This window comes from Schistocerca americana, chromosome 3 (assembly GCF_021461395.2).
Source record: "Schistocerca americana isolate TAMUIC-IGC-003095 chromosome 3, iqSchAmer2.1, whole genome shotgun sequence".
Classification (NCBI taxonomy): domain Eukaryota; kingdom Metazoa; phylum Arthropoda; class Insecta; order Orthoptera; family Acrididae; genus Schistocerca; species Schistocerca americana.
Window position 1 is genome coordinate 988,746,895 of NC_060121.1, and position 23,718 is coordinate 988,770,612.

Sequence of the window (23,718 nt, forward strand, 5' to 3'; positions counted from 1 at the left end):
AAGTATCATCCATACCACGTGTCACTGCATCAAGAAGGTGACGACACCGATTTCCATAACCGGGTGTGTTTTGTAAATGAGCATGTCAACAAATGCAAACGACCCCATGTTCTTTGCCGGTGTACTGTTTTCCAATGAGACTATTCATTTACCAATCATGGTAGCATTAATGAGCATAACATGCATTACTGGATTGTAGACAATTCCCAACATCCTAAGTTGGTTCACATATGGTGTGGCACCATGGGGAATAAACTCATTGGCCCAAATTTTATCGATGGAATGTTGAGTGGATGCAAGTATCGAATGTGTTTGTAACAGGAACTACCAGTATTACTGCAGGATGTTGCCTGTATGTTTGATAACATAAGTGGTTTCAGCATGAAGGTTGCCCAATGCATTATACAATTGAAGCATTAACTATATTCAGGGTTGCCACAAGTTTCCCAAAATGAAATTCCCTCACATTTCCCTGATTTCCAGACAAGTTCTAGAATTTTTTCCTGACAAATTTTGAGATCTCAAGGGTACATAAAGACATAAGTTGACAAAAAAAGTAAGGCCTTCCGTATTTCTCCCCTGTGTGAGCGAAACTCTTAAGTATTAACATCAACATCTATGGTAATGAACTGATTTTAGATGGAGAAAGAAAGACAAATGGTATATGTGTTTCATTAAGACCAATGTTGTTATTTTATTTCATCAAAACGAAACACATTTGGTGACAAAAATACACATTTCCTTGGAGTTGCAAGACAGATTTAAAATACCTTCACTGATTTCAGAAATAACCTCAGAAAAAAGTAGGCCCTTGGAAGAAGTATACAAGGCAGGGAAGAGTTGTGTAAACCAACGCTGTAGGTGACCACTAATAAAATATTGGTTCTACTATGTTCATTATTGTCAGTTATTTATCACTGTGTCACGTCTATTATTTTACAGGTATTGTGTGATTTTTCTTCCGAGAAATATATGAGTACATAGCGTACAAACCACCAGAGACTGCAACAATTTCTTCTTCTTCTTATCGTCCATACTTTCTAATATATAAATTATTTTAGAAATGCCAAAAATGTACTAGAATAAATGACTGTCTATAAAACGCCGCACTGTACAGTGTACTTGTTGTGAGACTCGCAATTCCTGAAATCCACTGGCTGTGGCCTCTGGCCTGCCAAGGAACACCACAGTCCTGGATCCTTCTATAAACCACAAAAATCCACCACATTACGCCACACACAAACAGACCTGGCCTGCAGGCAGATCGGAGAGATCAGATCTGGTGGGCAGGGCCCGCACGTTAGTGGGAAACAACAGGGTTCAGGTCGGCAGCCCCGATCCGTGAGGGGTACCTGCAGAAATGACGTGCAGTGTCAGCCCATCGTGGAAGTCCGGGTGTGTGGCCAGCTTTTCGTGCTGATGAAATGAGAGCGCTGTGATCAATCCGTGCAACAGATAACTTGCACAAATACTCAGAGAATCAATTCTAATAAAGGCAGGTAGCAACTCATCGTAAAGGTGGTTGCTGAGCTGTGGACAGGCGTGCAGAAAAGACAATCGCACTCTCACAATCAAATTTTCGGCCATAGCCATTGTCAGAAAATGAGAGCACACACACAGTCACTCAGAAACAACTCACGCACATATGTCGGCAGCCTCTGGCCTCTGCGTCAACAATCTCTGAGAATCAGATCCCAACAAACCACTCCTTACACCTCCCTGCCCCTCATCTGCAGCTGCTAGGCTAGTAGCAGGAAGCGGTGCGGTGGCAGCAATGACTGCAAGCTGAGGGGAGTGGGAGGAATGGGAGAAGCAGCAAGAATGAGGGAGTAGGGAAGCGGCGCACGTACTTCCTATGAAGCTATGAAACGATCACAATTACTTATTATTGTGATCGTTTCATAGCTTTGGTTACTGATAATATCATGACACCAGTGCCTATGAGTTTTAATTTGTATACTACAGCACTGAATATGATCATTATGTGTTTGAAAATCGATTTTGCTGTCAATAAACCATCAAAATTACGGCCAGTGTTGATCTTCCTTCTAATTTCACGTATATGGTTGTTGTGCACACAGCACTCTATGGCGTCGCCAATCAATTGTGGATGCGTTTTCCAAGTAGAAGTTATGCAATGCTGGTCTATCCTATCCTTGTAGCTTGGATGTGGGGTCCCAGCCTGCCATTGGATATTCGAGGGCCGTTGAACAGCATGTCGTAAATTACAATTGTGTACCCATTTCTGTGCCTCCGATTACAGTGCCGTCTGTGACAAAATGAAGAAAATGTTTCAGGCAAAACGTATGTAGATACTGCCATAGAATCATAATCTGGAATATAAAATGGAGGTTCCAGTTGAAGATTTCAAAGTTGAACCCCCCTTCCCCGCCCTCGCCACTTACACACAGGGCGGGGTGGCAAGTCAAGTGTGGTATCATTGGATGTCTCTCTCCAAGGCAAACAAAGAGGAATTATAACTTTCTTGATCCGATGTGTAGTTTTTTTAGATATTTCGATGTCTTCAGCTAGAATGGACAACCTGTATAAGGGGTAGTCAAATGAAAACAAGACATATGGATAAGAACTAAGTTAATGGTTTCAAATGTAATCATCATAACTGTCAATACAGTTATACCACTGTGTGGGAAGATGTGCAGTGCCTTCATGAAAGAATGTCTACAGTTGCATATGGTACTATGATTGTAACCAAGCATGCACTTCTTTGTCCTATACAAATCAGTGGCCACAAATGTCTTTCATCAGGGCTCCAAAGCCATGGACATTGCACGGGAAGAGGCTGCATCTGTATGAAGGGTTTGTATGGACTTCCCAAGAAAATTTCTGTTGCTTTCTTGAAGCAACCGTGGCAACATTGGGATAGCCCAGAGTTGTTTCAACTGTGCTGCAGAAGTTCCGCTGGGAAGCCCTTACACATCCTCAGTTAAGAAAAGGCTTTGTGGCTGTCGATTTGCTTGAACGAATGAAGAGGTGCGTGCCTGGGTACAATCACAGTCCTGTAGGCTACAGCAAACATTTGTCCATGAAGGCATTGATTATCTTGTCACACAGTGGGATAAATGTATTAACAGTTGTGGTTATTACTTTTGAAACAATAAACTGTTTACTTACTTTTTCCATATGTCTCGTTTTCATTTGACAACCCCTAATATGGTTGGGGATAGATCACTACTCGTGATATAGAGTAGGCACTGGGCTGTGGACTCGCCTCTGTGCTGCTCTGCACCTTCTTTGTGATGAGCATTGATATAAATTACTAAATGTACTTCATATTATATGTGGCCTCTACAAATTGTGGCAGCTTATCTCTAATGGAACTTAAAACTGCTTTCATGTTTATGAAAATTTCTGTACACCACTCATTTCTTTCATCACATATCATCTGAGTCTCAAATTTCACTCAAGTTCCTTTGGGACCGTTGAAAAATCCCTGACTAAACTGAGTGTATAATTTGTTATTAAACTGAATATACAGTTTGTTCCTATCAACCTATAATGGGGAGAACCTTAAGGACATGAAAAATGGTAGAAATTACAGACATTCTTTCGTGTAGCTATTAATCAAAAAGCTCATCAGAAATATTTAAATGTACAAATACCGAAGTATATAAGAGATTCCAAAGTTAGTATGACCAAGTATAATCAAAAACAGACAGTTTGCAAGGCTAATTCACACAGATATCCTTACTGAAGCTGTGACGAAGTCAGGTATTATATTGCATCCACGCTACACATATAATTTGTAATAATCACGTCAATTGGTTCTCTTAAGTTATTCATCAATGGAATAGAACGAGTTGGTCAACAATAAATCCTCGACTCTTCACCAGTTGTATTTTGTTAGCAGCAGACCCCTTTATGGTTGTTGGTAAGCAATTGAAAATGTGTGTTTCTGATGAATGGTCACACATCTGGAACAAAGTGAGGGACTTTCAGCCCTTGTGAAGGTCACTTTTACTCCTGATGTTGACTCCATCAGTTGGTTTCAACAGAGATGTTTTGATTATGACAAATTTCACCAAGGAATAAATGTACTCAGACAGAATACTTAGTATACTCACTTTAATTTGTATTGTGTACTACTAGGCCTGTCTTGATGAGTTATCTCAAAATATGGTGATGCATGACATTATAGAATGAAGGGAAGCAATGTGCTCTAGCTATTTTTTATTTTTATATAATGTATATCTATAAATGTTTTTATTGCAAACTAAGATTTATAGGTAATTTAATGGCTCCATTGTATGCTCCTTCCAACTGTCCTCATATTTTACACGTATGTACTTTTGCAGGTTCTCAGGTGCACAAGTGATTTTTTTCAATGTTTAATGACAGTGGATTGATCACTTCCAAAGTACTATGTCCTCCAGCTCTTTTATTTTTACACACAAACTCCAAAAAAACAATATATTTAAATACTATGTGCCATATTTTATATCTGATGAAAGAATGTTTATTGTTGCCTTCAAATTATTGATAGTTGTGAGAAAAGAAAATTCTTTGAAGAGATTTAATTTTTTTTGCATCCCAAGAAGTGAAACATGCCCAAGTGGGGAATGTTTTCATGTAATAGTCATGCCTTCATGCTTCAGGAATACGACACACGCTCATTTAGAAGTGCTGGATCCAGTCATATGGCTAGTTTGATATTCCATGACATCTAATGTCAATTAATCATTAGAACACAGTCTACTGTCCTTCAAGGTGGTATCTCAACTAGTAATCAATAACAGGAAATCGAGGATGCGATGTATAAATAAAAACATGGAAAAGCATTGATGTACAGGATGACCTAAAAGTCCATTACCATTTGAAAATTCTATACTTCATAGAATAATATAGGTAGAGTGGTAAAAATTGACACACATGCTTGAAATGACAAGGAGTTTTATTGAAACCAAAAAAGTGCACAAAGTGACCAACAGATTGCACTTCCCATATGATATAAAAGCAATAATCAGCTTCATAATTGATTTTTAACACAGACTATGTTCTTCGTAACAGATGTTGAGCGTGTCAGCCATAATTCATTGACAGTACCTGTAGTCGAGGGACTATACTGTCAACAGCACTGTATAGCATATCAATAGGTCTGCTGAGAAATTTGTGCCTGATGTTGCCTTTTAGCATCCCGAATCATGTCAGGCGATCTTAGTAGACATGCGACTTCAGGCAACCCCACAACCAATAATCACACAAATTGAGGCCTGGAGATGTGATTCCCTCTCTCACTGCAGCTCATTTTATACACAATTCTCATGGAGCATCACTGATGTGTTGCTGTTCAGTGCCATCTGTTCACTGGTTTTTACACTTGTTTTTGCTTTCAATAAAAAAGCCCTTGTCATTTCAGATGTGTGTTTCAAGTTTTACCACTCTTCCTCCATTATACCATGAATTAGTGCAGTTTCAAATGTTAATGGACTTTTGGGTCACCCTGTACAAGCAATTAATGTGTGATTCATTGACAGTTAGTAGTCTTCGAGCTATGGCTCTTTCCCTAATGTAAGTTCTCTCTCTCTCTCTCTCTCTCTCTCTCTCTCTCTGTCCACACACACACACACACACACACACACACACACACACAGGTAAATTTGTGAGTAACTTTGCACTGTGTTTATTGTGGGTTCTTTCCTTTGCAGAGTTACTTAGTTTCAGTTTATTTGGTATACCACTCATGGGTTCTGATATCTGTGGATTCAATGGAAATACCACAGTGTCCCTCTGCCAGAGGTGGTCTCAACTTGGAGCTTTCTATCCTTTCAGCAGGAATCACAACACAGATGATGGAATAGTGAGTATTCAGCTGAGGTAACACCAACTGCCTCTCCCTTCCCTATTTTTGTCTTTGCTGTCTGTACGATAAGAAGTATAGGTATCAGTTGAAACCATCAATCTTAACATGATGAACTGTTATAGTTCAAATGGCTGTGGTGATAAACTTGTGTTTAATTGAGTAATAGTGTTTAATTGATTAATAATGTTGTCTGAAAATGGGTCTCATTTCTACCAATGTGTCATTCGTTCACCATGTGCTATAGATCTCATTGGGAACAAAAATTTTCAGGGATGTGAAACGAGTCAAGGTATACGTCAACAAAGGACAAGGAAATCATAGAAACTTAACCCTGTGGCACATGATTTTATGATTTTCATTGCAATGGACAGCTTTTAATGGTTACTTCTCTGGCATTTTTTATCAGTCATGAGGCTGCAAATGCTTGCAGGGCATGACACCAGTAAAGAGTGCCCGCTGCAATATACTGTGTGCATCCACAGCCTCGAGATTAATTGAAAACATCAAAGAAGTGACCGTTGACAGATGTGCATTGTAGTGCTGTATTAACAATAAACTATCACTCTACTGCTTAATACTGCTTATGCTGATGCCGTCTAAATGTAATTGAGTAAATCAGAAAGGAAACTGCTACTCTGAAAAAAGCTGCTGGCTCCTCCATTACAATACAGAGCTGCTGTTTATCTGTTGTTAGTAGTTTAATATGTACTTGATTGCAATGGAGTTTCTCAAAGAAAATATGTACCTATGTTTGTAGACACTAAGTCCTATTTACAGTACATTACTGCTTCTTATGCAGCTAACAGAACTTTTCAGTCCTCAAATCCAGGTATTGAAATAATCAGTATGAAGTGTGACGAATGAGATGTATTTTTAACTTTCTTTTGAATTGATAGAGGCTCCCAATTTCTTGCTTTGTGTTGGACAGGACCCTGTTAAATATCAGTTCTGAATCCTATATAAAGAGGCAATGGCTTTTGTATATTTACAGTGTAAATCACAGTTCACCTTTAACTGATTTTTATCATCAGCAATAGATACTATTAACATGTAAATATATCATGAAGTGAGTGTAAGAATTGGAAGCTCTTCAAAAAGGCTTCTGCGAGATGTACAAATATCTGCATTACACAGAATTCTTACAGTTCACTTCTACTGAACAATTTTATTTGCATTGCCCCAGAAGGTAATTCTGTAGGACAACAGGGAGTGAAAATATGCAGATTAATACATCTCGACCAAGTGCCTGCACACACAAGCAACCTGCACGGCAGATCCATCAGACAGATCCCGGACCGAGTAGGAACCAACCTGTTGGCCATCAAACAGAAACCAGGGCAATCCAGCTGCCACTAGGAGGCATCAGATACGCCACTACAGGTTGCGATGCTCACAAGCTAGTTCATTACATATAGCCATGTGACTGAAAACAGTGCACGAAGTATTCAGCTGCTTGCAGCCCATTTAAGGCTGCACACAGGCCACAAAGGCAGTCTTCACTGAGTAACCTGCAGGGCCAGGCACAGAGAACAGCAGCTCTTCCATATTCAGGGGTTTACTACGATCCAGCCAGGGAGACATGTCACAATCCACAGCCAGCTGCACCACTGAATGTAATCTCGGTAGAACCATAAGGGTCTGGACCATTACGAAGTCGATGTGTGGCCTATGACCCTGAATCAACAGTTTGCACTTGTAATTAATACTGGTTACTAGTTACACTGACCTCTAATTCTTCTCACCGATTGCAGATCTTGATTATCTGTGATTGGTGTTCAACTCCAGAAACAGAAATTGACCTACTTGCTATTATGAGAGAGGACATTGATAGCCATCAGCCTAATTTCAACTGGTTTAAGTACTTTTCAATTCTGGCCTTCTGCCATAACTAATTAGTTGATGTGTTAACTGTTTCTCTTATTAGAATTAGTCATCTTCCAAGAATTATTTTGATGTCCGGACATTTAGCCAGAAATTATTTGTTATTGTAATTCGGTCTTCAGCCCAATTATTGTTTCTTTTTTAAGCCTTCAGTGCGGTTCATCACCACCATGAAGAGCTTGTGTTTATTTTCAAGAAATAAACTTTGTTTCTTTTGCATCTTGAGAATCATTCCTGCCCTCTGATTGCAAATGTTGTGCAAATTAACCGAACGCTCATGTCCTTAAGTCAATATAATGAGAGATACATCTAAGGCCCTGATATTCTGAAACTGAAGTTCTTGGTTATCTATATGTTGACTCTATTTTAACTTGTTATCCAACTGGATGACAAGGAATTTTACACAATGTGTTTCATTCAATATACAATTATTTCCGGATCAATAACACATTTAAAAGTAAAGTAGTATATTGATATGCACTTAGGAAAGGTAGGACAATTAGAGTTTATGATGACATAATTAGAGACAAAGCACAAACTCGGATTGTAAAAGTGTTAGGAAGGAAAGCATATCCTTTTCAATGAAGCTCTCCTGGCATTTGTCTCAAGCAATTAAACCATGCAAAACCAATACACTCAGAAGTATCTCTCATTATGTTGATTGCAAAATGAGATGACAATGTATTTCTGCTCAGTTATTGTGATGGATAATCATCCTTTCTTGTTCCACACCCTTAGAAATACTCCACTAGAATAATAAACACAGCATTTATGTGAGACTGCTAACGCTATTATGAAGTTATATATTAAAGCATGAGACGTCTTTCATTTGTATATGTTTTCTAAGGGATAACTGATTTTTACTCAACGCCTGTATGAATTAAACACTGTAAAGAGAATGTGCAACTTAGAATTATTCCCATATTCATACGATGTCAAACATCTCACAGCCACAAGACCCCGTGTCGCTGGGCCCTGCAGTTGTGGAGTCGGCCCGCAAGGCACTTCTCACGCGGTACCGCCTGCTGCCCTACCTGTACACTCTCTTCTGGAGAGCTCATGCTTTTGGTGACACTGTTGCACGGCCTTTATTCTTTGAGTAAGTTGGCACATTTTTATGCACTATATTAAATTTCATTTTTTATTTGGTTTTCAAGACTGGCTTTAAAATATAAAATTTTATTTCTATACTCATTTCAGAACTATTTTAGAACTACTTTCCACCATGTAGAATTACTCTTCTGTAGGAGCTCAAGGAGTTGGGGAGCGGAAATGCCACATAGTACACATGCCTAGTCTTACATTTCCCTTCAACTCATCCAAACCCACAAACCATTCAATGTAGACAGATATGTTCTGTATCAGGTGTACTATGTTTTTCATTATAGTTTTGTTTACAGAAACAAATGTTAAGAAGATACACATTTCTTGATCACATCTACAAACTTTCCAGTGAATAACATTTTCAGTGTTGAATTTAGATAAGTGTGACATTGTTGTTTTGGTCTTCGTTCAGTCTGAAGACTGGTTTGATGCAGCTCTCCATGCTACTTCATCCTGTGCAGGCCTCTTCATCTCCAAACAACTACTTCAGCATACATCTTTTTGAATCTGCTCACCATATTCATCTCTTGGTCTCTCTTTACAGTTCCCCCCCCCCCCCCCCCCCCCCTCCTACATTTTCCTTCAGTCTTAAATGGATGATCCCTTGAGGTCTCATGTCCTATCAACTTGCGTCCCAAATTCTATTCAGTACCTCCTCATTAGTTGCGTGATCTACCTATCTAATCTTCAGCATTTTTCTGTAGCACCATATTTCAAAAGCTTCTAGTCTCGTCTTGTCTACACTCTTGATCATCCATGTTTCACTTCCACACATGGCTGCACTCCATACAAAATTTTCAGGAAAGATTTCCTGACAATTAAATCTGTATTCAGTGTTAACAAACTTCTCTTCTTCAGAAACTCTTTTTCAGGCCATTGCCAGTCTACATTTTATATCCTCTCTACTTTGGTCATAATCAGTTATTTTGCTGCCCAAATAGAAAACTCATCTACTACTTTAAGTTTCTTGTTTTCCTTAATCTAATTCCCTCAGCATCATCTATTTAATTTCACTACATTCTGTTATCCTTGTTTCACTTTTGTTGATGTTCATCTTATGTCCTCCTTTCAAGACACTGTCAATTCCATTCAACTGCTCTTACAAGACTTTTGCTGTCTCTGGGAGAATTACAATGTCATTAGCAGAACTTGAAATTTTTATTTCTTCTCTCTGGACTTTAATTCGTACTCCAAATTTTTCTTTGGTTTTCTTCTCTTGTTGCTCAATGTGCAAACTGAATAACATCAACAATAAGCTACAACTCCCTTTTGCCTTTCATGCCCCTCAACTCTTTGCCATTTAGTTTCTGTACAAGTTGTAAATAGCCTTTCACTCCTTGTATTTTACCTCTGCTAACTTTGGAATTTCAAAGATAGTATTCCAGTTGCAACGATTCATGTTGAATGTTACTTAACTTAAGTTTCTTCTTCCTGGTCCATTGATGAATGAATGCGAAATTTTAATGCTTCAAAAAATTTATTCACATTAATTGACATCCGAACTGCACACTCGTCATGCAAACAAAACACTGACAGACTTCACTGATCTCTTTGATTTCCAAAAGTAACTTCAGAACTGACTCATCACAGCATCACTCCATTGCTTTATACAGAATTTTAACAATAGCTTCCAAAATAAAGCATTATTACTTTTATACAATTTTGATGTTACAATTAAAATTTACAAAACGTAAAGAAACTGATGTTACAGCTGAATAAGGTATAAAATACAATATTCAATGACAATCTTTTAGAGTAATATCTTTAGTTTTCCACAAGAAAATCATTCTGAACTTTAATTACAATAATGTATCTTGTATTATTTTAGTTACATAATTAATTACAGTTTAGATTTGGTTACTAACATGTAATAGTAGTACAGAGCTCGTGCTTTGTCTGATTAAATAAATAGAATGTACACAAATAATGCCACAAATTCTGAAAATTGGAAAACTGTGTTTGAACAATTGGAGAGTTAATTAGAAATGTTATTACAAGGAATATTAATTATAGAGGAAGACATAAAAATAAATAACAAATGAAACTACATTGCTTGGTAATAACTTTTAAGCTGTTTCTCAAGATAGTGAGGTCTAAGATTACTGGATTTTTAGATTGAAATTTTGTTAATTAGAAGCATTGATTTTTCATGCTAACATCTCAGCAATCTCTAGTTATTTATTTATAAGGACTTATTACTTCAATTACTTTTGATTAGTTATTTGATTTATTATATGTGCATAATTTTAAAAAAAGGTGGTGTCGGACATTTCATTTGACTCCTGGGGTAGGCTGTACCGTTATACAGTTAACATAATCAAAAGCTGGAGGAATGTGGATAGGGTGTCCTCACCTTCAATCCAGATAACATTGATGTCATCAGTGAATCTGAAACAGGTGAGGGGTTTAGGATTCTGGGTTTTTAGGAAGGATTCCTCTACATGGCCCATGAATAGGTTGGCATAGGGTATTGCCATGCGGGTGCCCATAGCCCTACCCCGGATTTGTTTGTAGGTAATGCCTTTTTTTTTTTTTTTTTTTTTTTTTTTTTTTTTTTTTTTTTTTTTTTTTTTTTTTGCCTATCTCGACTCAGCATCTCTACTGTAGGTGAGTAGCAACTTTCCTTCTCTAATATTGTTACATTCCATCCTGGATTTTCCATTGTTTGATAGTTCATTAATATTCACACCTGTCAGCTCCTACTTTATTTGGAATTGAAGTTACTATATTCACCCTGAAGTCTGAGCGTATGTCGCCTCTCTCGTATATCTTGCATATCGGATGGAAGAGTTTTTTTGGCTCTCCCACGTTATGATGGAATGTAGTTTACTCCCGGAGCCTTAGTTTGACTTAGGTCTTTCAGTGCTCTGTCAGATTCTTCTCACAGTGTTGTATCTCCTGTCTCATCTTCATCTACGTCCTCTTCCATTTCTGTAACACTGCCCTGAAGTACATCTCCCTTGTATATAGACTATCTGTGTACTCCTTCCACCTTTCAGTTTTCCCTTCCTTGCTTAGGACTGGTTTCTTATCTCAGCTCTTGATATTGATACAGCTGTTTATATTTTCTGCAAAGGCCTCTTTAATTTGCCTGTAGGTGGTATCTATCTTGCCCCTTGTGATAAATGCTCCTAAATCTTAACATTTGTCCTCTAGCCATTCCTGCTAAACCACTTTGCACTTCCTGTCAATTTCATTTTTTTATACGTTTATATTCCCTTTCATCTGCTCCATTTACTGCATTTTTATATTTTCTCCATTCATCAGTTAAATGCAATATCTCCTGTTTTATCCAAGGATTTTTTCTAGGCCTTGCCTTCTTACATATTCAATCTCTGCTGCCTTCACTATTTCATTTCTGAAAGCTACCCATTCATCCTCTACTGTATTCTTTTCCCCTGTTCTTGTCAATTGTTGCCTAATACTCCCTTTAAAACTCTCAACAAGCTCTGGTTCTTTCAGTTTATCCAGGTCCCATCTCCTTAATTTCCTATCTTTTTGTAATTTCTTCAGTTTTACTCTACAGTTCATAACCAATATATTGTGGTCTAAGTCCACATCTGTCCCTTTAAATGTCTTACAATTTAAAATCTGTGTTTTAGAGATGTTATTGTGTTTTTTTGACTCTGTAGCAAAGGGCACTACTGTCTGATTCTTATTTTGACAATGGCTTACCAATGATTTGAGCATACCTCACTTCTGAAGATGACAGTATAAACTTACGAAGTCTGTAAACCAAATAAAAGTTTTCTTGTGTAGTTGACTACTGACTTTTCATATTTGTGGATTAAATAAAGTTCTCGCAGAACTCTACCTCGTTCATTCCTGTTGCCCAGTACATATTCAACTACAATTTTTCCTTCTGTTCCTTTTGTTACTGAAGAGTTATAGTTTCCCATCAGTATTAAATTTTCATTGCCCTTAACTATCTGAATAATTTCTTTTATCTCATCATAATTTTTCTTCAATCTTTTCATCATCTGTGGAGCTAGTTGCATATAAACTTCTACTACTGTGGTGGCTTCATCTCCATCTTTGCTGCAATAATGCATTCACTATGCTGTTCACAATAGCTTATTTATTTATTTCATGTTCCGTGGATCCAATTAGTGATTCAATCACAAGGATATGGAAAGTATCAAATTGCACACGTTTCAATTTAAACTTACAATAAATACAAGGGCAATTCAATGCCAAATTGTACATAGCTTAAGTAAGACATACTATAAATACAGTAATAGATACAATGTCAGCTAGATAACATGTTGTTGTTGTGGTCTTCAGTCCTCAAACTGATTTGATGCAGCTCTCCATGCTACTCTACCCTGTGCAAGCTGCTTCATCTCCCAGTGCCTACTACAGCCTACGTCCTTCTGAATCTGCTTAGTGTATTCATCTCTTGGTCTCCCTCTACGATTTTTACCCTCCACGCTGCCCTCCAGTACTAAATTGGAGATCCCTCGATGCCTCAGAACATGTCCTACCAACCGATCCCTTCTTCTAGTCAAGTTGTGCCACAAACTCCTCTTCTGCCCAATCCTATTCAATACCTCCTCATTAGTTATGTGATCTACCCATTTAATCATCAGCATTCTTCTGAAGCACCCTTTTTCGAAAGTTTCTATTCTCTTCTTGTCTAAACTATTTATCGTCCATGTTTCACTTCCATACATGGCTACACTCCATACAAATACTTTCAGAAATGACTTCCTGACACTTAAATCTATACTCGATGTTAATAAATTTCTCTTCTTCAGAAACGCTTTCCTTGCCATTGCCAGTCTACATTTTATATCCTCTCTACTTCAACCATCATCGGTTATTTTGCTCCCCAAAAAGCAAAACTCCTTTACTACTTCAAGTGTCTCATTTCCTAATCTAATTCCGTCAGCATCACCTGACTTAATTTGACTACATTCCATTATCCTCGTTTTGCTTTTGTTGATGTTCATCTTATATCCTCCTTTCAAGACACTGTCCATTCCGTTCAACTGCTATTCCAAGTCCATTGCTGTCTCTGACAGAATTACAATGTCATCGGCGAACCTCAAAGTTTTTATTTCTTCTCCATGGATTTGAATACCTACTCCGAACTTTTCTTTTGTTTCCTTTACTGCTTGCTCAATATACAGATTGAATAGCATCGGGGAGAGGCTACAACCCTGTCTCACTCCCTTCCCAACCACTGCTTCCCTTTCATGTCCCTCGACTCTTATAACTGCCATCTGGTTTCTGTACAAATTGTAAATAGCCTTTCACTCCCTGTATTTTACCCCTGCCACCTTCAGAATTTGAAAGAGAGTATTCCAGTCAACATTGTCAAAAGCTTTCTCTAAGTCTACAAATGCTAGAAACGTAGGTTTGCCTTTCCTTAATCTTTCTTCTAAGATAAGTCGTAGGGTCAGTATTGCCTCACGTGTTCCAACATTTCTACGGAATCCAAACTGATCTTCCCCGAGGTCGGCTTCTACCAGTTTTTTCCATTCGTCTGTAAAGAATTCGCGTTAGTATTTTGCAGCTGTGACTTATTAAACTGATAGTTCGGTAATTTGCACATCTGTCAACACCTGCTTTCTTTGGGATTGGAATTACTATATTATTCTTAAAGTCTGAGGGAATTTCGCCTGTCTCATACATCTTGCTCACAAGATGTATGAGGCTGTCAGTAGTTCTAATGGAATGTTGTCTACTCCCGGGACCTTGTTTCGACTTAGGTCTTTCAGTGCTCTGTCAAACTCTTCACGCAGTATCATATCTCCCATTTCATCTTCATCTACCTCCTCTTCCATTTCCATAACATTGTCCTCAAGAACATCGCCCCTATATAGACCCTCTATATACTCCGTCCACCTTTCTGCTCTCCCTTCTTTGCTTAGAACTGGGTTTCCATCTGAGCTCTTGATAGTCATACAAGTGGTTCTCTTTTCTCCAAAGGTCTCTTTAATTTTCCTGTAGGAAGTATCTATCTTACCCCTAGTGAGATAAGCCTCTACCTCCTTACATTTGTGTCTGGTCCCTTTACTCCCCCAAACCAACCAACCAATCCTTACATTTGTCCTCTAGCCATCCCTGCTTAGCCATTTTGCACTTCCTGACGATCTCATTTTTGAGACGTTTGTATTCCTTTTTGCCCGCTTCACTTGCTGCATTTTTGTATTTTCTCCTTTCGTCAATTAAATTCAGTATTTCTTCTGTTACCAAAGGATTTCTACTAGCCCTCGTCTTTTTACCTACTTGATCCTCTGCTGCCTTCACTATTTTATTCCTCAAAGCTACCCATTCTTCTTCTACTGTATTTCTTTCCCCCATTCCTGTCAATTGTTCCTTTATGCTCTCCCTGAAACTCTGTACAATCTCTGGTTCTTTCAGTTTAGATAACATAACAACCATTTAACAGAAAAAGGAGTTTCAAATAAAGGTTATAAATAAGTGCACAAAGTTAAATCAGATATTAGGCCTACAAGAGTAAATACAGGTACAGCCAATCTGTTGTCACAAAAAGTGTGATAATGCTCAAATGCTCAATAAAATCAATTGAGCTAGTTCTAGACACAATAAGTTTAGTGATGGTATACATTTTCTTTCAAATATTCGTCCACAGTATCAAAGGATTTCTCTGTCAGATAATCTTTGAGAACTTGTGTAAATTTTGGTAGTTCTGTATGAACACATTTGATATGTAGTGGGAGAGCAATGAACAGCTTAATGCAGGAGTAGTAAACTCCTTTTTGTACCAGGGTGAGACGTTTCATTTTGACATGTAGATTGTTTTTGTTTCTGGTGTTGTCTTGGTAGATAGAATAATTTTTGCACACAAAGGTCAGCAAGGAAAAAATATACTTTGAGGCAGTTGTTAGGATACCTATCTTTCGAAACAAGTGCCTGCAAGAGTGTCTTTGATGGACCCCACACATTATTCTGGTTTTTTTTTTTTTTTTTTTTTGGGGGACGGTGCTTTTTCTCTGCAAGTGGTTGGTTCCCCCAGAATATGATAGCATATGACGTCAATGAGTGGAAGTAGGCAACCTTAATGGCATTAACTTCAGCCACTGAAGAAATTACCTGTAATGCAAATGTTGCTGTAGATGAAGAATGTGAACTGACCAATTACATTTGCTGTCTGTATAAGCACCCAGGAATTTTGCATCTTCAACTTTCTGTATTGTTTGATCTCTACATTTTATGTTAATTTTGTCGAGATTACTTTGTGATGTATGGAACCTCATATAATGAGTTTTATTTGCATTGAGTGAGAGACCATTTGAGGAGAACCAATTTAAGATGTCATTAAAAACAGTATTTGTAGTTTGTTCAAGATTGTGATCTATCAAATCATCAATTAGAATTATGGTATCATCAGCAAACAGGGTAAATTTGCTGTTTGTCTCAGAACAAAGAGGAAGATCATTAATGAAGATGAGGAATAGCAGTGGGCCCAAAACGGAGCCTTGAGGCACACCACACATTATCGTGCCCCATTCAGACGAGGCAGGTTCTCCAGAAGAGCCATTTAGCATTACAGTCTGCTTCCGATCCTTTAGATATGATTGTAGCCGCAAGCCAACAGTACCGCCTAAAGCACAGTATTCTGCCATTTTCAAAAGAATTTGGTGGTTTACACAGTCAAAGGCTTTCGTAAGATCACAAAAAATACCCACTGGAGACATTGTTTTGTTAATGGCTTCCAAAACTTGGTTTCTGAAAGGGAATATTGCCTGTTCAGTACAAAGAGCAGCACGAAAACCAAACTGATTTTTGCTTAAGATACTGTGGAAGTTGAGATGATCTGCAATCCTCCTGTGCATGAGTTTTTCAAGAATTGTCGAGAAGGTAGTTAATAGGGATATAGGGCGATAGTTTGTAACATTGTTTTTATCACCTTTTTAAAGAGAGGAATCACTACAGCCAATTTTATCCACATTCTTATTTTGTTATTCATTATTAAAGCTACTCCTTCATTACCCTATTTGATTTTGTATTTATGACCATTTATTCACCTGACCAAACTTCACTAATTCCCACTATATGTAACTTTAACCTACCCATTCCCCATTTTAAATTTTCTATTGCCCGATTAAGGGATCTGACATTCCACACTCCAATCTGTAGAACGCCAGTTTTGCTTCTCCTGATGATGACATCCTCCTGAGTAGGCCCTGCCCAGAGATCTGTGTAGGGGACTATTTTACCTACATAATATTTTACTCAAGAGAGTACCATCATCATTTAACCACACAGAAGAGTTACATGCTCTGGAGAGAAATTACGACTATAGTTTCCCCTTACTTACAGCTGTTCGCAGTACCAGTGCAGCAAGACAACTTCTGCCGCCTTCAGGAACCACATGTCTGTCTGACTCTCCCCACCAACAGCAAGGTCCATGGTTCATGGCGGGGGGGGGGGGGGGGGGGGGGGATAAACGTGATATATGAACAAAATCAAAAGAATAAGACATATTTTTATTTGCTCCAAACTCAGACTTACTCACAGATATCTGACACAAAATAATTTGAGTTACAGGTGTTGCATAATGCTTCGATCAAGTGCTAAGAGCTGTCCTATCGCCTCCTTGCAAAGTTTGTCTCTAATTAAGTTAGTGCCCTGATCAGCCTACATATTGCTAACGCAGCACAAGAAATAATGCATGTTAATCAAGATGTGAAAACATATCTTAAATAAGGCAAGTGGTGTTGGGATAAAAGACAGCAACGATACAAAAACAGTATTTCCTTATTGGAGAAGTTATATTGCAAATTTATTTATTTATGTAGTCATTCATTGTGTTCCATAGAGCCCATCAACAAGGGGAACATTCAGAGATGTGGAACAAGTCAAGATATACGTTGAAAAAAGACAGAGAAGTTATAGAGATTTAATCTTATGGTGCTGAACTCAAGAGACCGCACATAGGGAGGAAATTAAGGAGACTAGGCCCTAGTAAGTTAAAAGAACCAGAGGTTGTTGAGGGTTTCAGCAGGAGTTTTAGGTAACTATTCCAAGGGAAATACAGAAATACCAATAAACAATTTTCATATGCCTATTCAAAACAAAATTAATTATACTATTTATACAACACTTGCAAGTTTAGTGATTATATGCATTTTCTTTCACATATTCATCAATTGTATAAAAAGATTTCTCTATCAGGTACTCCATGAGAGTTTGTTTGAATGCTGGCAATCTATTGTTAAGGCATTTGATGTGTGGAGGGAGAGCATTAAACAGCTTAATACTGGAGTAGTAAGCTCCTTTTTGAACCATAGTGAGACTTTTCAATTCAATGTGCAGACTGTTTTTGGTCCTTGTGTTATAGTTATGAAATTGGCTGTTATCTTTTGTAGATAGAAGGGTTATTACAGACAAAGGTCAACAAAGAAAAGATATACTGTGAAGCGGTGGTAAGGATCCCCATATTTCGAAACAAGCGTCTACAATATTCTGATGGCTTTTTTTTTTTTTTTTTTTTTTTTTTTTTTTTTTTTTTTTTTTTTTTGGCAGTGAATTTTTTTTATTTTATTTTATTTTTTGCAAGAGTTTGGTTCCCCCAGAATATAATAGCATATGCCATTAATGAATGAAAATAGCCGAAGTAAGAAGCCTTAATGGTATCTACGTCAGCCACTGAAGCAATAACCCGTAGTGCAAATATTGCTGAGCTAAGTGTTTTGTAAAGATGAAGAATGTGTGTCGACCAATTACATTTGCTGTCTATGTAAGCACCCAAGAATTTTGTAATCTCAACTTTTTGTATTGCTTGATCTCTACACTTAATGTTAATTTCTTCCAGATTTCTTTGCGGAGTATGCAATCTCATATAAAGGGTTTTATCTGTATTTAGTGAGAAACCATTTGAATAAAACCAATTTACTATATAATTGAAAACTTCGTTTGTAGTTTGTAGTTTGTAAAATCATCAATTAGAATTGTAGTGTCATCTGCAAAAAGAATAAATTTATTCTTTGTATCAGAATAAAGTGGGAGATCATTAATGAAGATGAGAAACAGCAATGGACCCAAAACAGAGACTTGTGGCACACCACAACTTACTGTGCCCCACTCAGATGAGGCAGGTTCTCCGGATGTGCCATTCAGCATTACAGTGTACTTTCGGTCCTTTAGGTATGCTCTGATCCACAAACCAATGGTACCACCCAAACCATAATATTCTGTTTTTTTCAAAAGAATTAGATGGTTTACACAACAAAGGCTTTAGAGAGGTCACAAAAAATACCTACTGGAGACATCTTTTTGTTCATGGCTTCCAGTATTTGATTGGTGAAAGAGAATATTGCTTGTTCTGTACTAAGAATATTGTAGAAGCTGAGAGGATTGACAATCAACCTGTGAATCCGTTTTTCAAGAATTTTTGAAAAGATAGTTAAAAGGGAGATTGGGCGATAATTTGTAACATTGTCTTTCTCACCTTTTTTAAAGAGTGGTATCACTACAGTTAGTTTTAGCCTTCAGGGGCAATTCCTTCTTGCAGTGAAGCATTGAATATGTTGCATAAGACTTGACTTATATATTTATAGCAACTTTTCAATATTTTACAGGAAATATTGTCCACACCGACAGATTTTTTATTTTTTAATGGGGTAATAATTCTTTCAATCTCTTTTTACTGTAACATGAGATAGGGATACCTGTGAGGGTCTATTACTGATAGCTTTCTGTAGAAGAGCCAATGACTCATCTACAGAACCTTTACAGCCTGTCTTCTCTGCTGCTGACAAAAAGTGCCTGTTGAAGATCTCTGCAACCATTTCAGGTTTCTTTACAATATTGATACCTTGTTTAAGTTCTATGGGTGTCCTGTTCCCTGTTTTTTTGCCAGTTTCCCGCTTTATTACATTCCAAATTGTTTTTATTTTGTTTTCACACTTTCAATTTCAGACTTATGCACATATTTTTTGACGTATTTATTACCTTCTTTAGGATGCTGCAGTAAAGTTTGTAGTGCTGATGTTTTTGTGGATCATTACAAGTTCTGAGAGAATTGTATAGCACCCTCTTTGTTCTGCAGGATGTTTTTATCCCTGCAGTGATCCATGACTTATTGATAGTGCTTACATGATTGTTTCTAATTATATTTTTTTATTTTGTTTAGGAAAAGTGGCTTCAAAAATGGACATAAATTCATTTAGAAATGTATTATACTTTTTGTTCACATCTGCTTCATTGAAAACTGGACTCCAATCTACACACAGGCTTTTGTTGAAATTTTTGATGGTTTCATCATTTATTATCCTAAAAGATTTCCAAGAATTCTCAGAACTGGTGCACAGATTGATGTCACTGAAAGAAAACAGCTGACCTCCATGATCAGAAAGGCCAAGAATTGGACGTACACCGATATTGTTGACTCTTGTCTTATCTACAAATATATTGTCAATCAGACTTTGGCAGTTCTCGGTAACTCTAGTTGGAGAATTTACTATTGTCATCAGATTAGAAGAATCAACTAGATGTTCTAAATCTGCTTTAGCATTGCTTTCATTTAGGAAACCTACATTGAAATCACCTGTAGTTATTAAATCCTTAGATTTTGAGTAAACTTGGGATAAGACAGAATCTAAGTGCCTCAGGAACACATTAGTGTTCTCTGAGGGAGCTCTGTATAGTGCTAACACGACAACTGTACAGTCACTTATAGTAATTTCTACACCACATATTTCAATACCTTGTTCAATACAGTGACTCTTTATATCTAATGTGGTATATGATGTGTTATTTTTTAAGTATATTACTACTCCACCATTCTTCATGATAGACCTACACTAATGTGCTGCTAGGCAGTAACCACTGAGCTGTAACATTTCGGCATCTCTCATGTGGTGTTCACTAATGCATAGAACATCAGCATCCTTTATCTCTTGTGGGTCATCTAAAAGAACAGAAATTTTGTTAACTTTGTTTGTAAGTCCTCCTACGTTATGGTGAAAAATTGTTACATTCACAGATGCTACTATTATTATCCTTTAATAGTCTGACAAGACATTGCTATCTTTCAACTTCATTCCACTAGTTCTGCCAGAGTCCAGCCTGTCTCTTCAACTCTCTTTTTCAGATTCTCCAATTTCCTTGCAATATTCAGATACCTAACTTTCCAACATCTGATTTTGTAGAGCATTAACGTTATCCATCCTCCTCAACACCACCCAGGGCAGTCCAACCCATAGATCCAAACAGGAGAAATACTGAATTCTTTGCAAAGTAAAGGGTCACCTTGGGCTTGTTTTCTGAAGTCTGCATGTCCTACAGATACACATTTTCTTTTGTTAATGAATTTGTTTCCATTGCCTCTCGTGTCCTCATGTTGCTGATTGTTACTGATTCTTCCACCTTTAAAGACAGTTTACCACCCTGAGGGCAAGAGGATGTCCTTAACCTCTATCCATTTCTCTATCCTTTTTTGACAAGACTGTTGGCAGAATGACGGTGACTCCTTGTACTGCAGGTGTTTGACATAACTGATGATTTTTATTCAAAATCTTGGCATGGGTTGGGATTAACTCAGCATCTCTGGTGTCATAGTCAAAGATCCTACCCTTAGACCATGGTCTTTATGTACAGTATTACTGTAGTTTTGCATGTATGAATATGTGTGTGTGTGTGTGTGTGTGTGTGTGTGTGTGTGTGTTTTCTACATCTGAAGAACAACTTTGTCCGATAGCTTATAATTTCCAATGTCTTCTTTCCATGTATCTATCTGCCTCTCAATACCTCTCCTGTGTGGTGACTAGCAATCTATCCTATTTCATAAATGTAAATAGTTTAGGAATAAAGGTAACAAGTCACATACAACAGGGACATAAATGAGTCTGAAAATGTTGCTAGCTTTCGGACAAATTATAGGGAGGAAACACACACCCAGATGGTGTTGGGGAAGGGTTGCTGATGCAGGTGTGTGGTAAAGGAATATGGTAGGGGGAGCAACAGATGCACAGAATAGGAATGTAGGTGGAAGTGATAGGAATGCGATACACCAGCACTTGCACCAATGAGTTCATGCAGTATGCAGTGACCTGGAGGCGTGGACTGGGAAGAGGCAACAGAACAGAGGGAGGGGAGACATTGGGTAGAGGCATGAGTGCAGTGTGAGTAAAGTTATGCTCCTGGGGCAGGTTGAGGTGGGTGTGGGGCAGAGGTTTAGTGGAGATTTAAGCGAGAAGAATTACTGTAGAACATCCTCACATGTTATGGAAGCAAATAATCAGAAAGAATATTACCATGCAATCATAGTGAATCAAGACTAATTTGTATATTACTTAAATTCCACTGTAAGTGTGTTATACTATAATATTCTGGATTACTTATCTTTCACTGGCAACAGTCATTTAGGGGCTGTAATAATTCATCCCAGATTTTCATTATTCAGGTTCAGACTGAAATAAACTTTTTTATTTTGATTTTTTTATTTATTACAATGTTTCATCAAAAACCCTTGTGACTTACCTGTTTTCAGTCACAAAGAAAGGTTTACATATATTGCACTCAAACCTCCAACAGTTATATCAAACAGCATATGACCCTCTCTTTATACCATGACTGATTCAGAACAGTATATTTGTCTGTCTTGGCACAATCACGTTTTGATCTCATTGTGAATATAGAGGTATATACTGTGTTATTTTTTTGCATACAATAATAATAGAACTTGTGCATCAATATGTGATGCAAAATTATTTTAGTGCTCAAAAGTTGTGATTTTATTTATTTTTATTTAAATTACAAGTAGTATCAGGATGTTAATTTTCTGAACTTTTCATTTTGTGGCAGTGTGAGTATACAAAATGTCCCCATTAGCTTCAAACATAAAGCACAGTTGCGACAGCTGAAAAGTATATTAAAATACCAGGCTCCCCTGTAAAAACTGAGAATTGTGCAAATATGCCAAAATTGGCACTGGAATATTCTTGCGAAAAGATGGTGTCAATAGATTCTATTTAGATAAGATATTATCAACCTAGGATCATTCCCATGGGAACAAAGGACATGTTGTAAAGGTAACTCACATCTAGGTTGTTCAGAAAAGCTGGTGTGGGGGGAAGGAGCCAGATGTCTTGCATTGTAAAGCAGCCATTGAAATCGAGCTTGTTGTGCATAGCAGTGTGTGTTACACCCCTTGACGGTCAACTCTGCTCTTGGGCAGTTGAAGTTTGGTGTGCAGTTCTGGTTGTCAAATCATCAGTACAATGTTCTTTGAAACCACTGCCAATACATTCTAATATCTTCAAATTAATATCCTCAGTTAAATGAACATGAAAGCAAAGTGAAACTACATGCCACATATCTTGTCAGTCACTGTCTTATATTTGTGAAGCCTTCCCAAAAGAATGCACTACGAGCAAAGCTTTGGGGGAACGTAGCTTGCTCGATTTGTCTGCTTGCGATTTTTATCTGTGGAGCTATTTAAAAGATAAAAGTGAGTAAAAATAACTCTAAATCTGTAAACCAGCTGAAAGAAAACAATGGTGCTGTAGACTTTAGTCTGAAGACTAGTTTAATGCAGCTCTCCATTCTAGTCTGTCCTGTGCAAGTCTCTTCACCTCTGCATAACTAATGCAGCCTAAATTCATTTGAAACTGCTTACATTATTCAAGCTTTGGTCTCCCTCTACAATATTTACTCTCCATAATTCCCTTCATAAACAGACTGATTATTCCTCGATGATACCTCGGGATATTTCCTACCAATCAATCCCTTCTCTTAGTCAAGTTGTACCATAACACTCTCTTCTCAACAGTGCAGTTGAGTATCTCTCTGTGGGGAAACATACACTTGAGTATTGAAACAATCGATATTACAGTAGTTCTAACCGAATTTGATGTGATTTCATGAGCATAAAAATTCATAGAGTAGAAGAGTAACCATTTTAAAAGCATTTTCAAATTTTGAGTAAATGATGTTTTCCC

At 37.5% G+C, this 23,718-nt stretch overlaps 1 protein-coding gene across 1 annotated transcript in view; it reads left to right on the forward strand.

Annotated features, from left to right (window-relative positions):
- The window catches only part of LOC124605701 (lysosomal alpha-glucosidase-like), a 130,351-nt gene that overhangs the window by 67,974 nt on the left and 38,659 nt on the right, over positions 1-23,718 (forward strand). The window contains exons 12-13 of the mRNA XM_047137562.1: positions 5,664-5,815; positions 8,650-8,798. Coding sequence (XP_046993518.1) covers positions 5,664-5,815; positions 8,650-8,798 — 301 coding nt within the window. The remainder of the gene's footprint in view (positions 1-5,663; positions 5,816-8,649; positions 8,799-23,718) is intronic.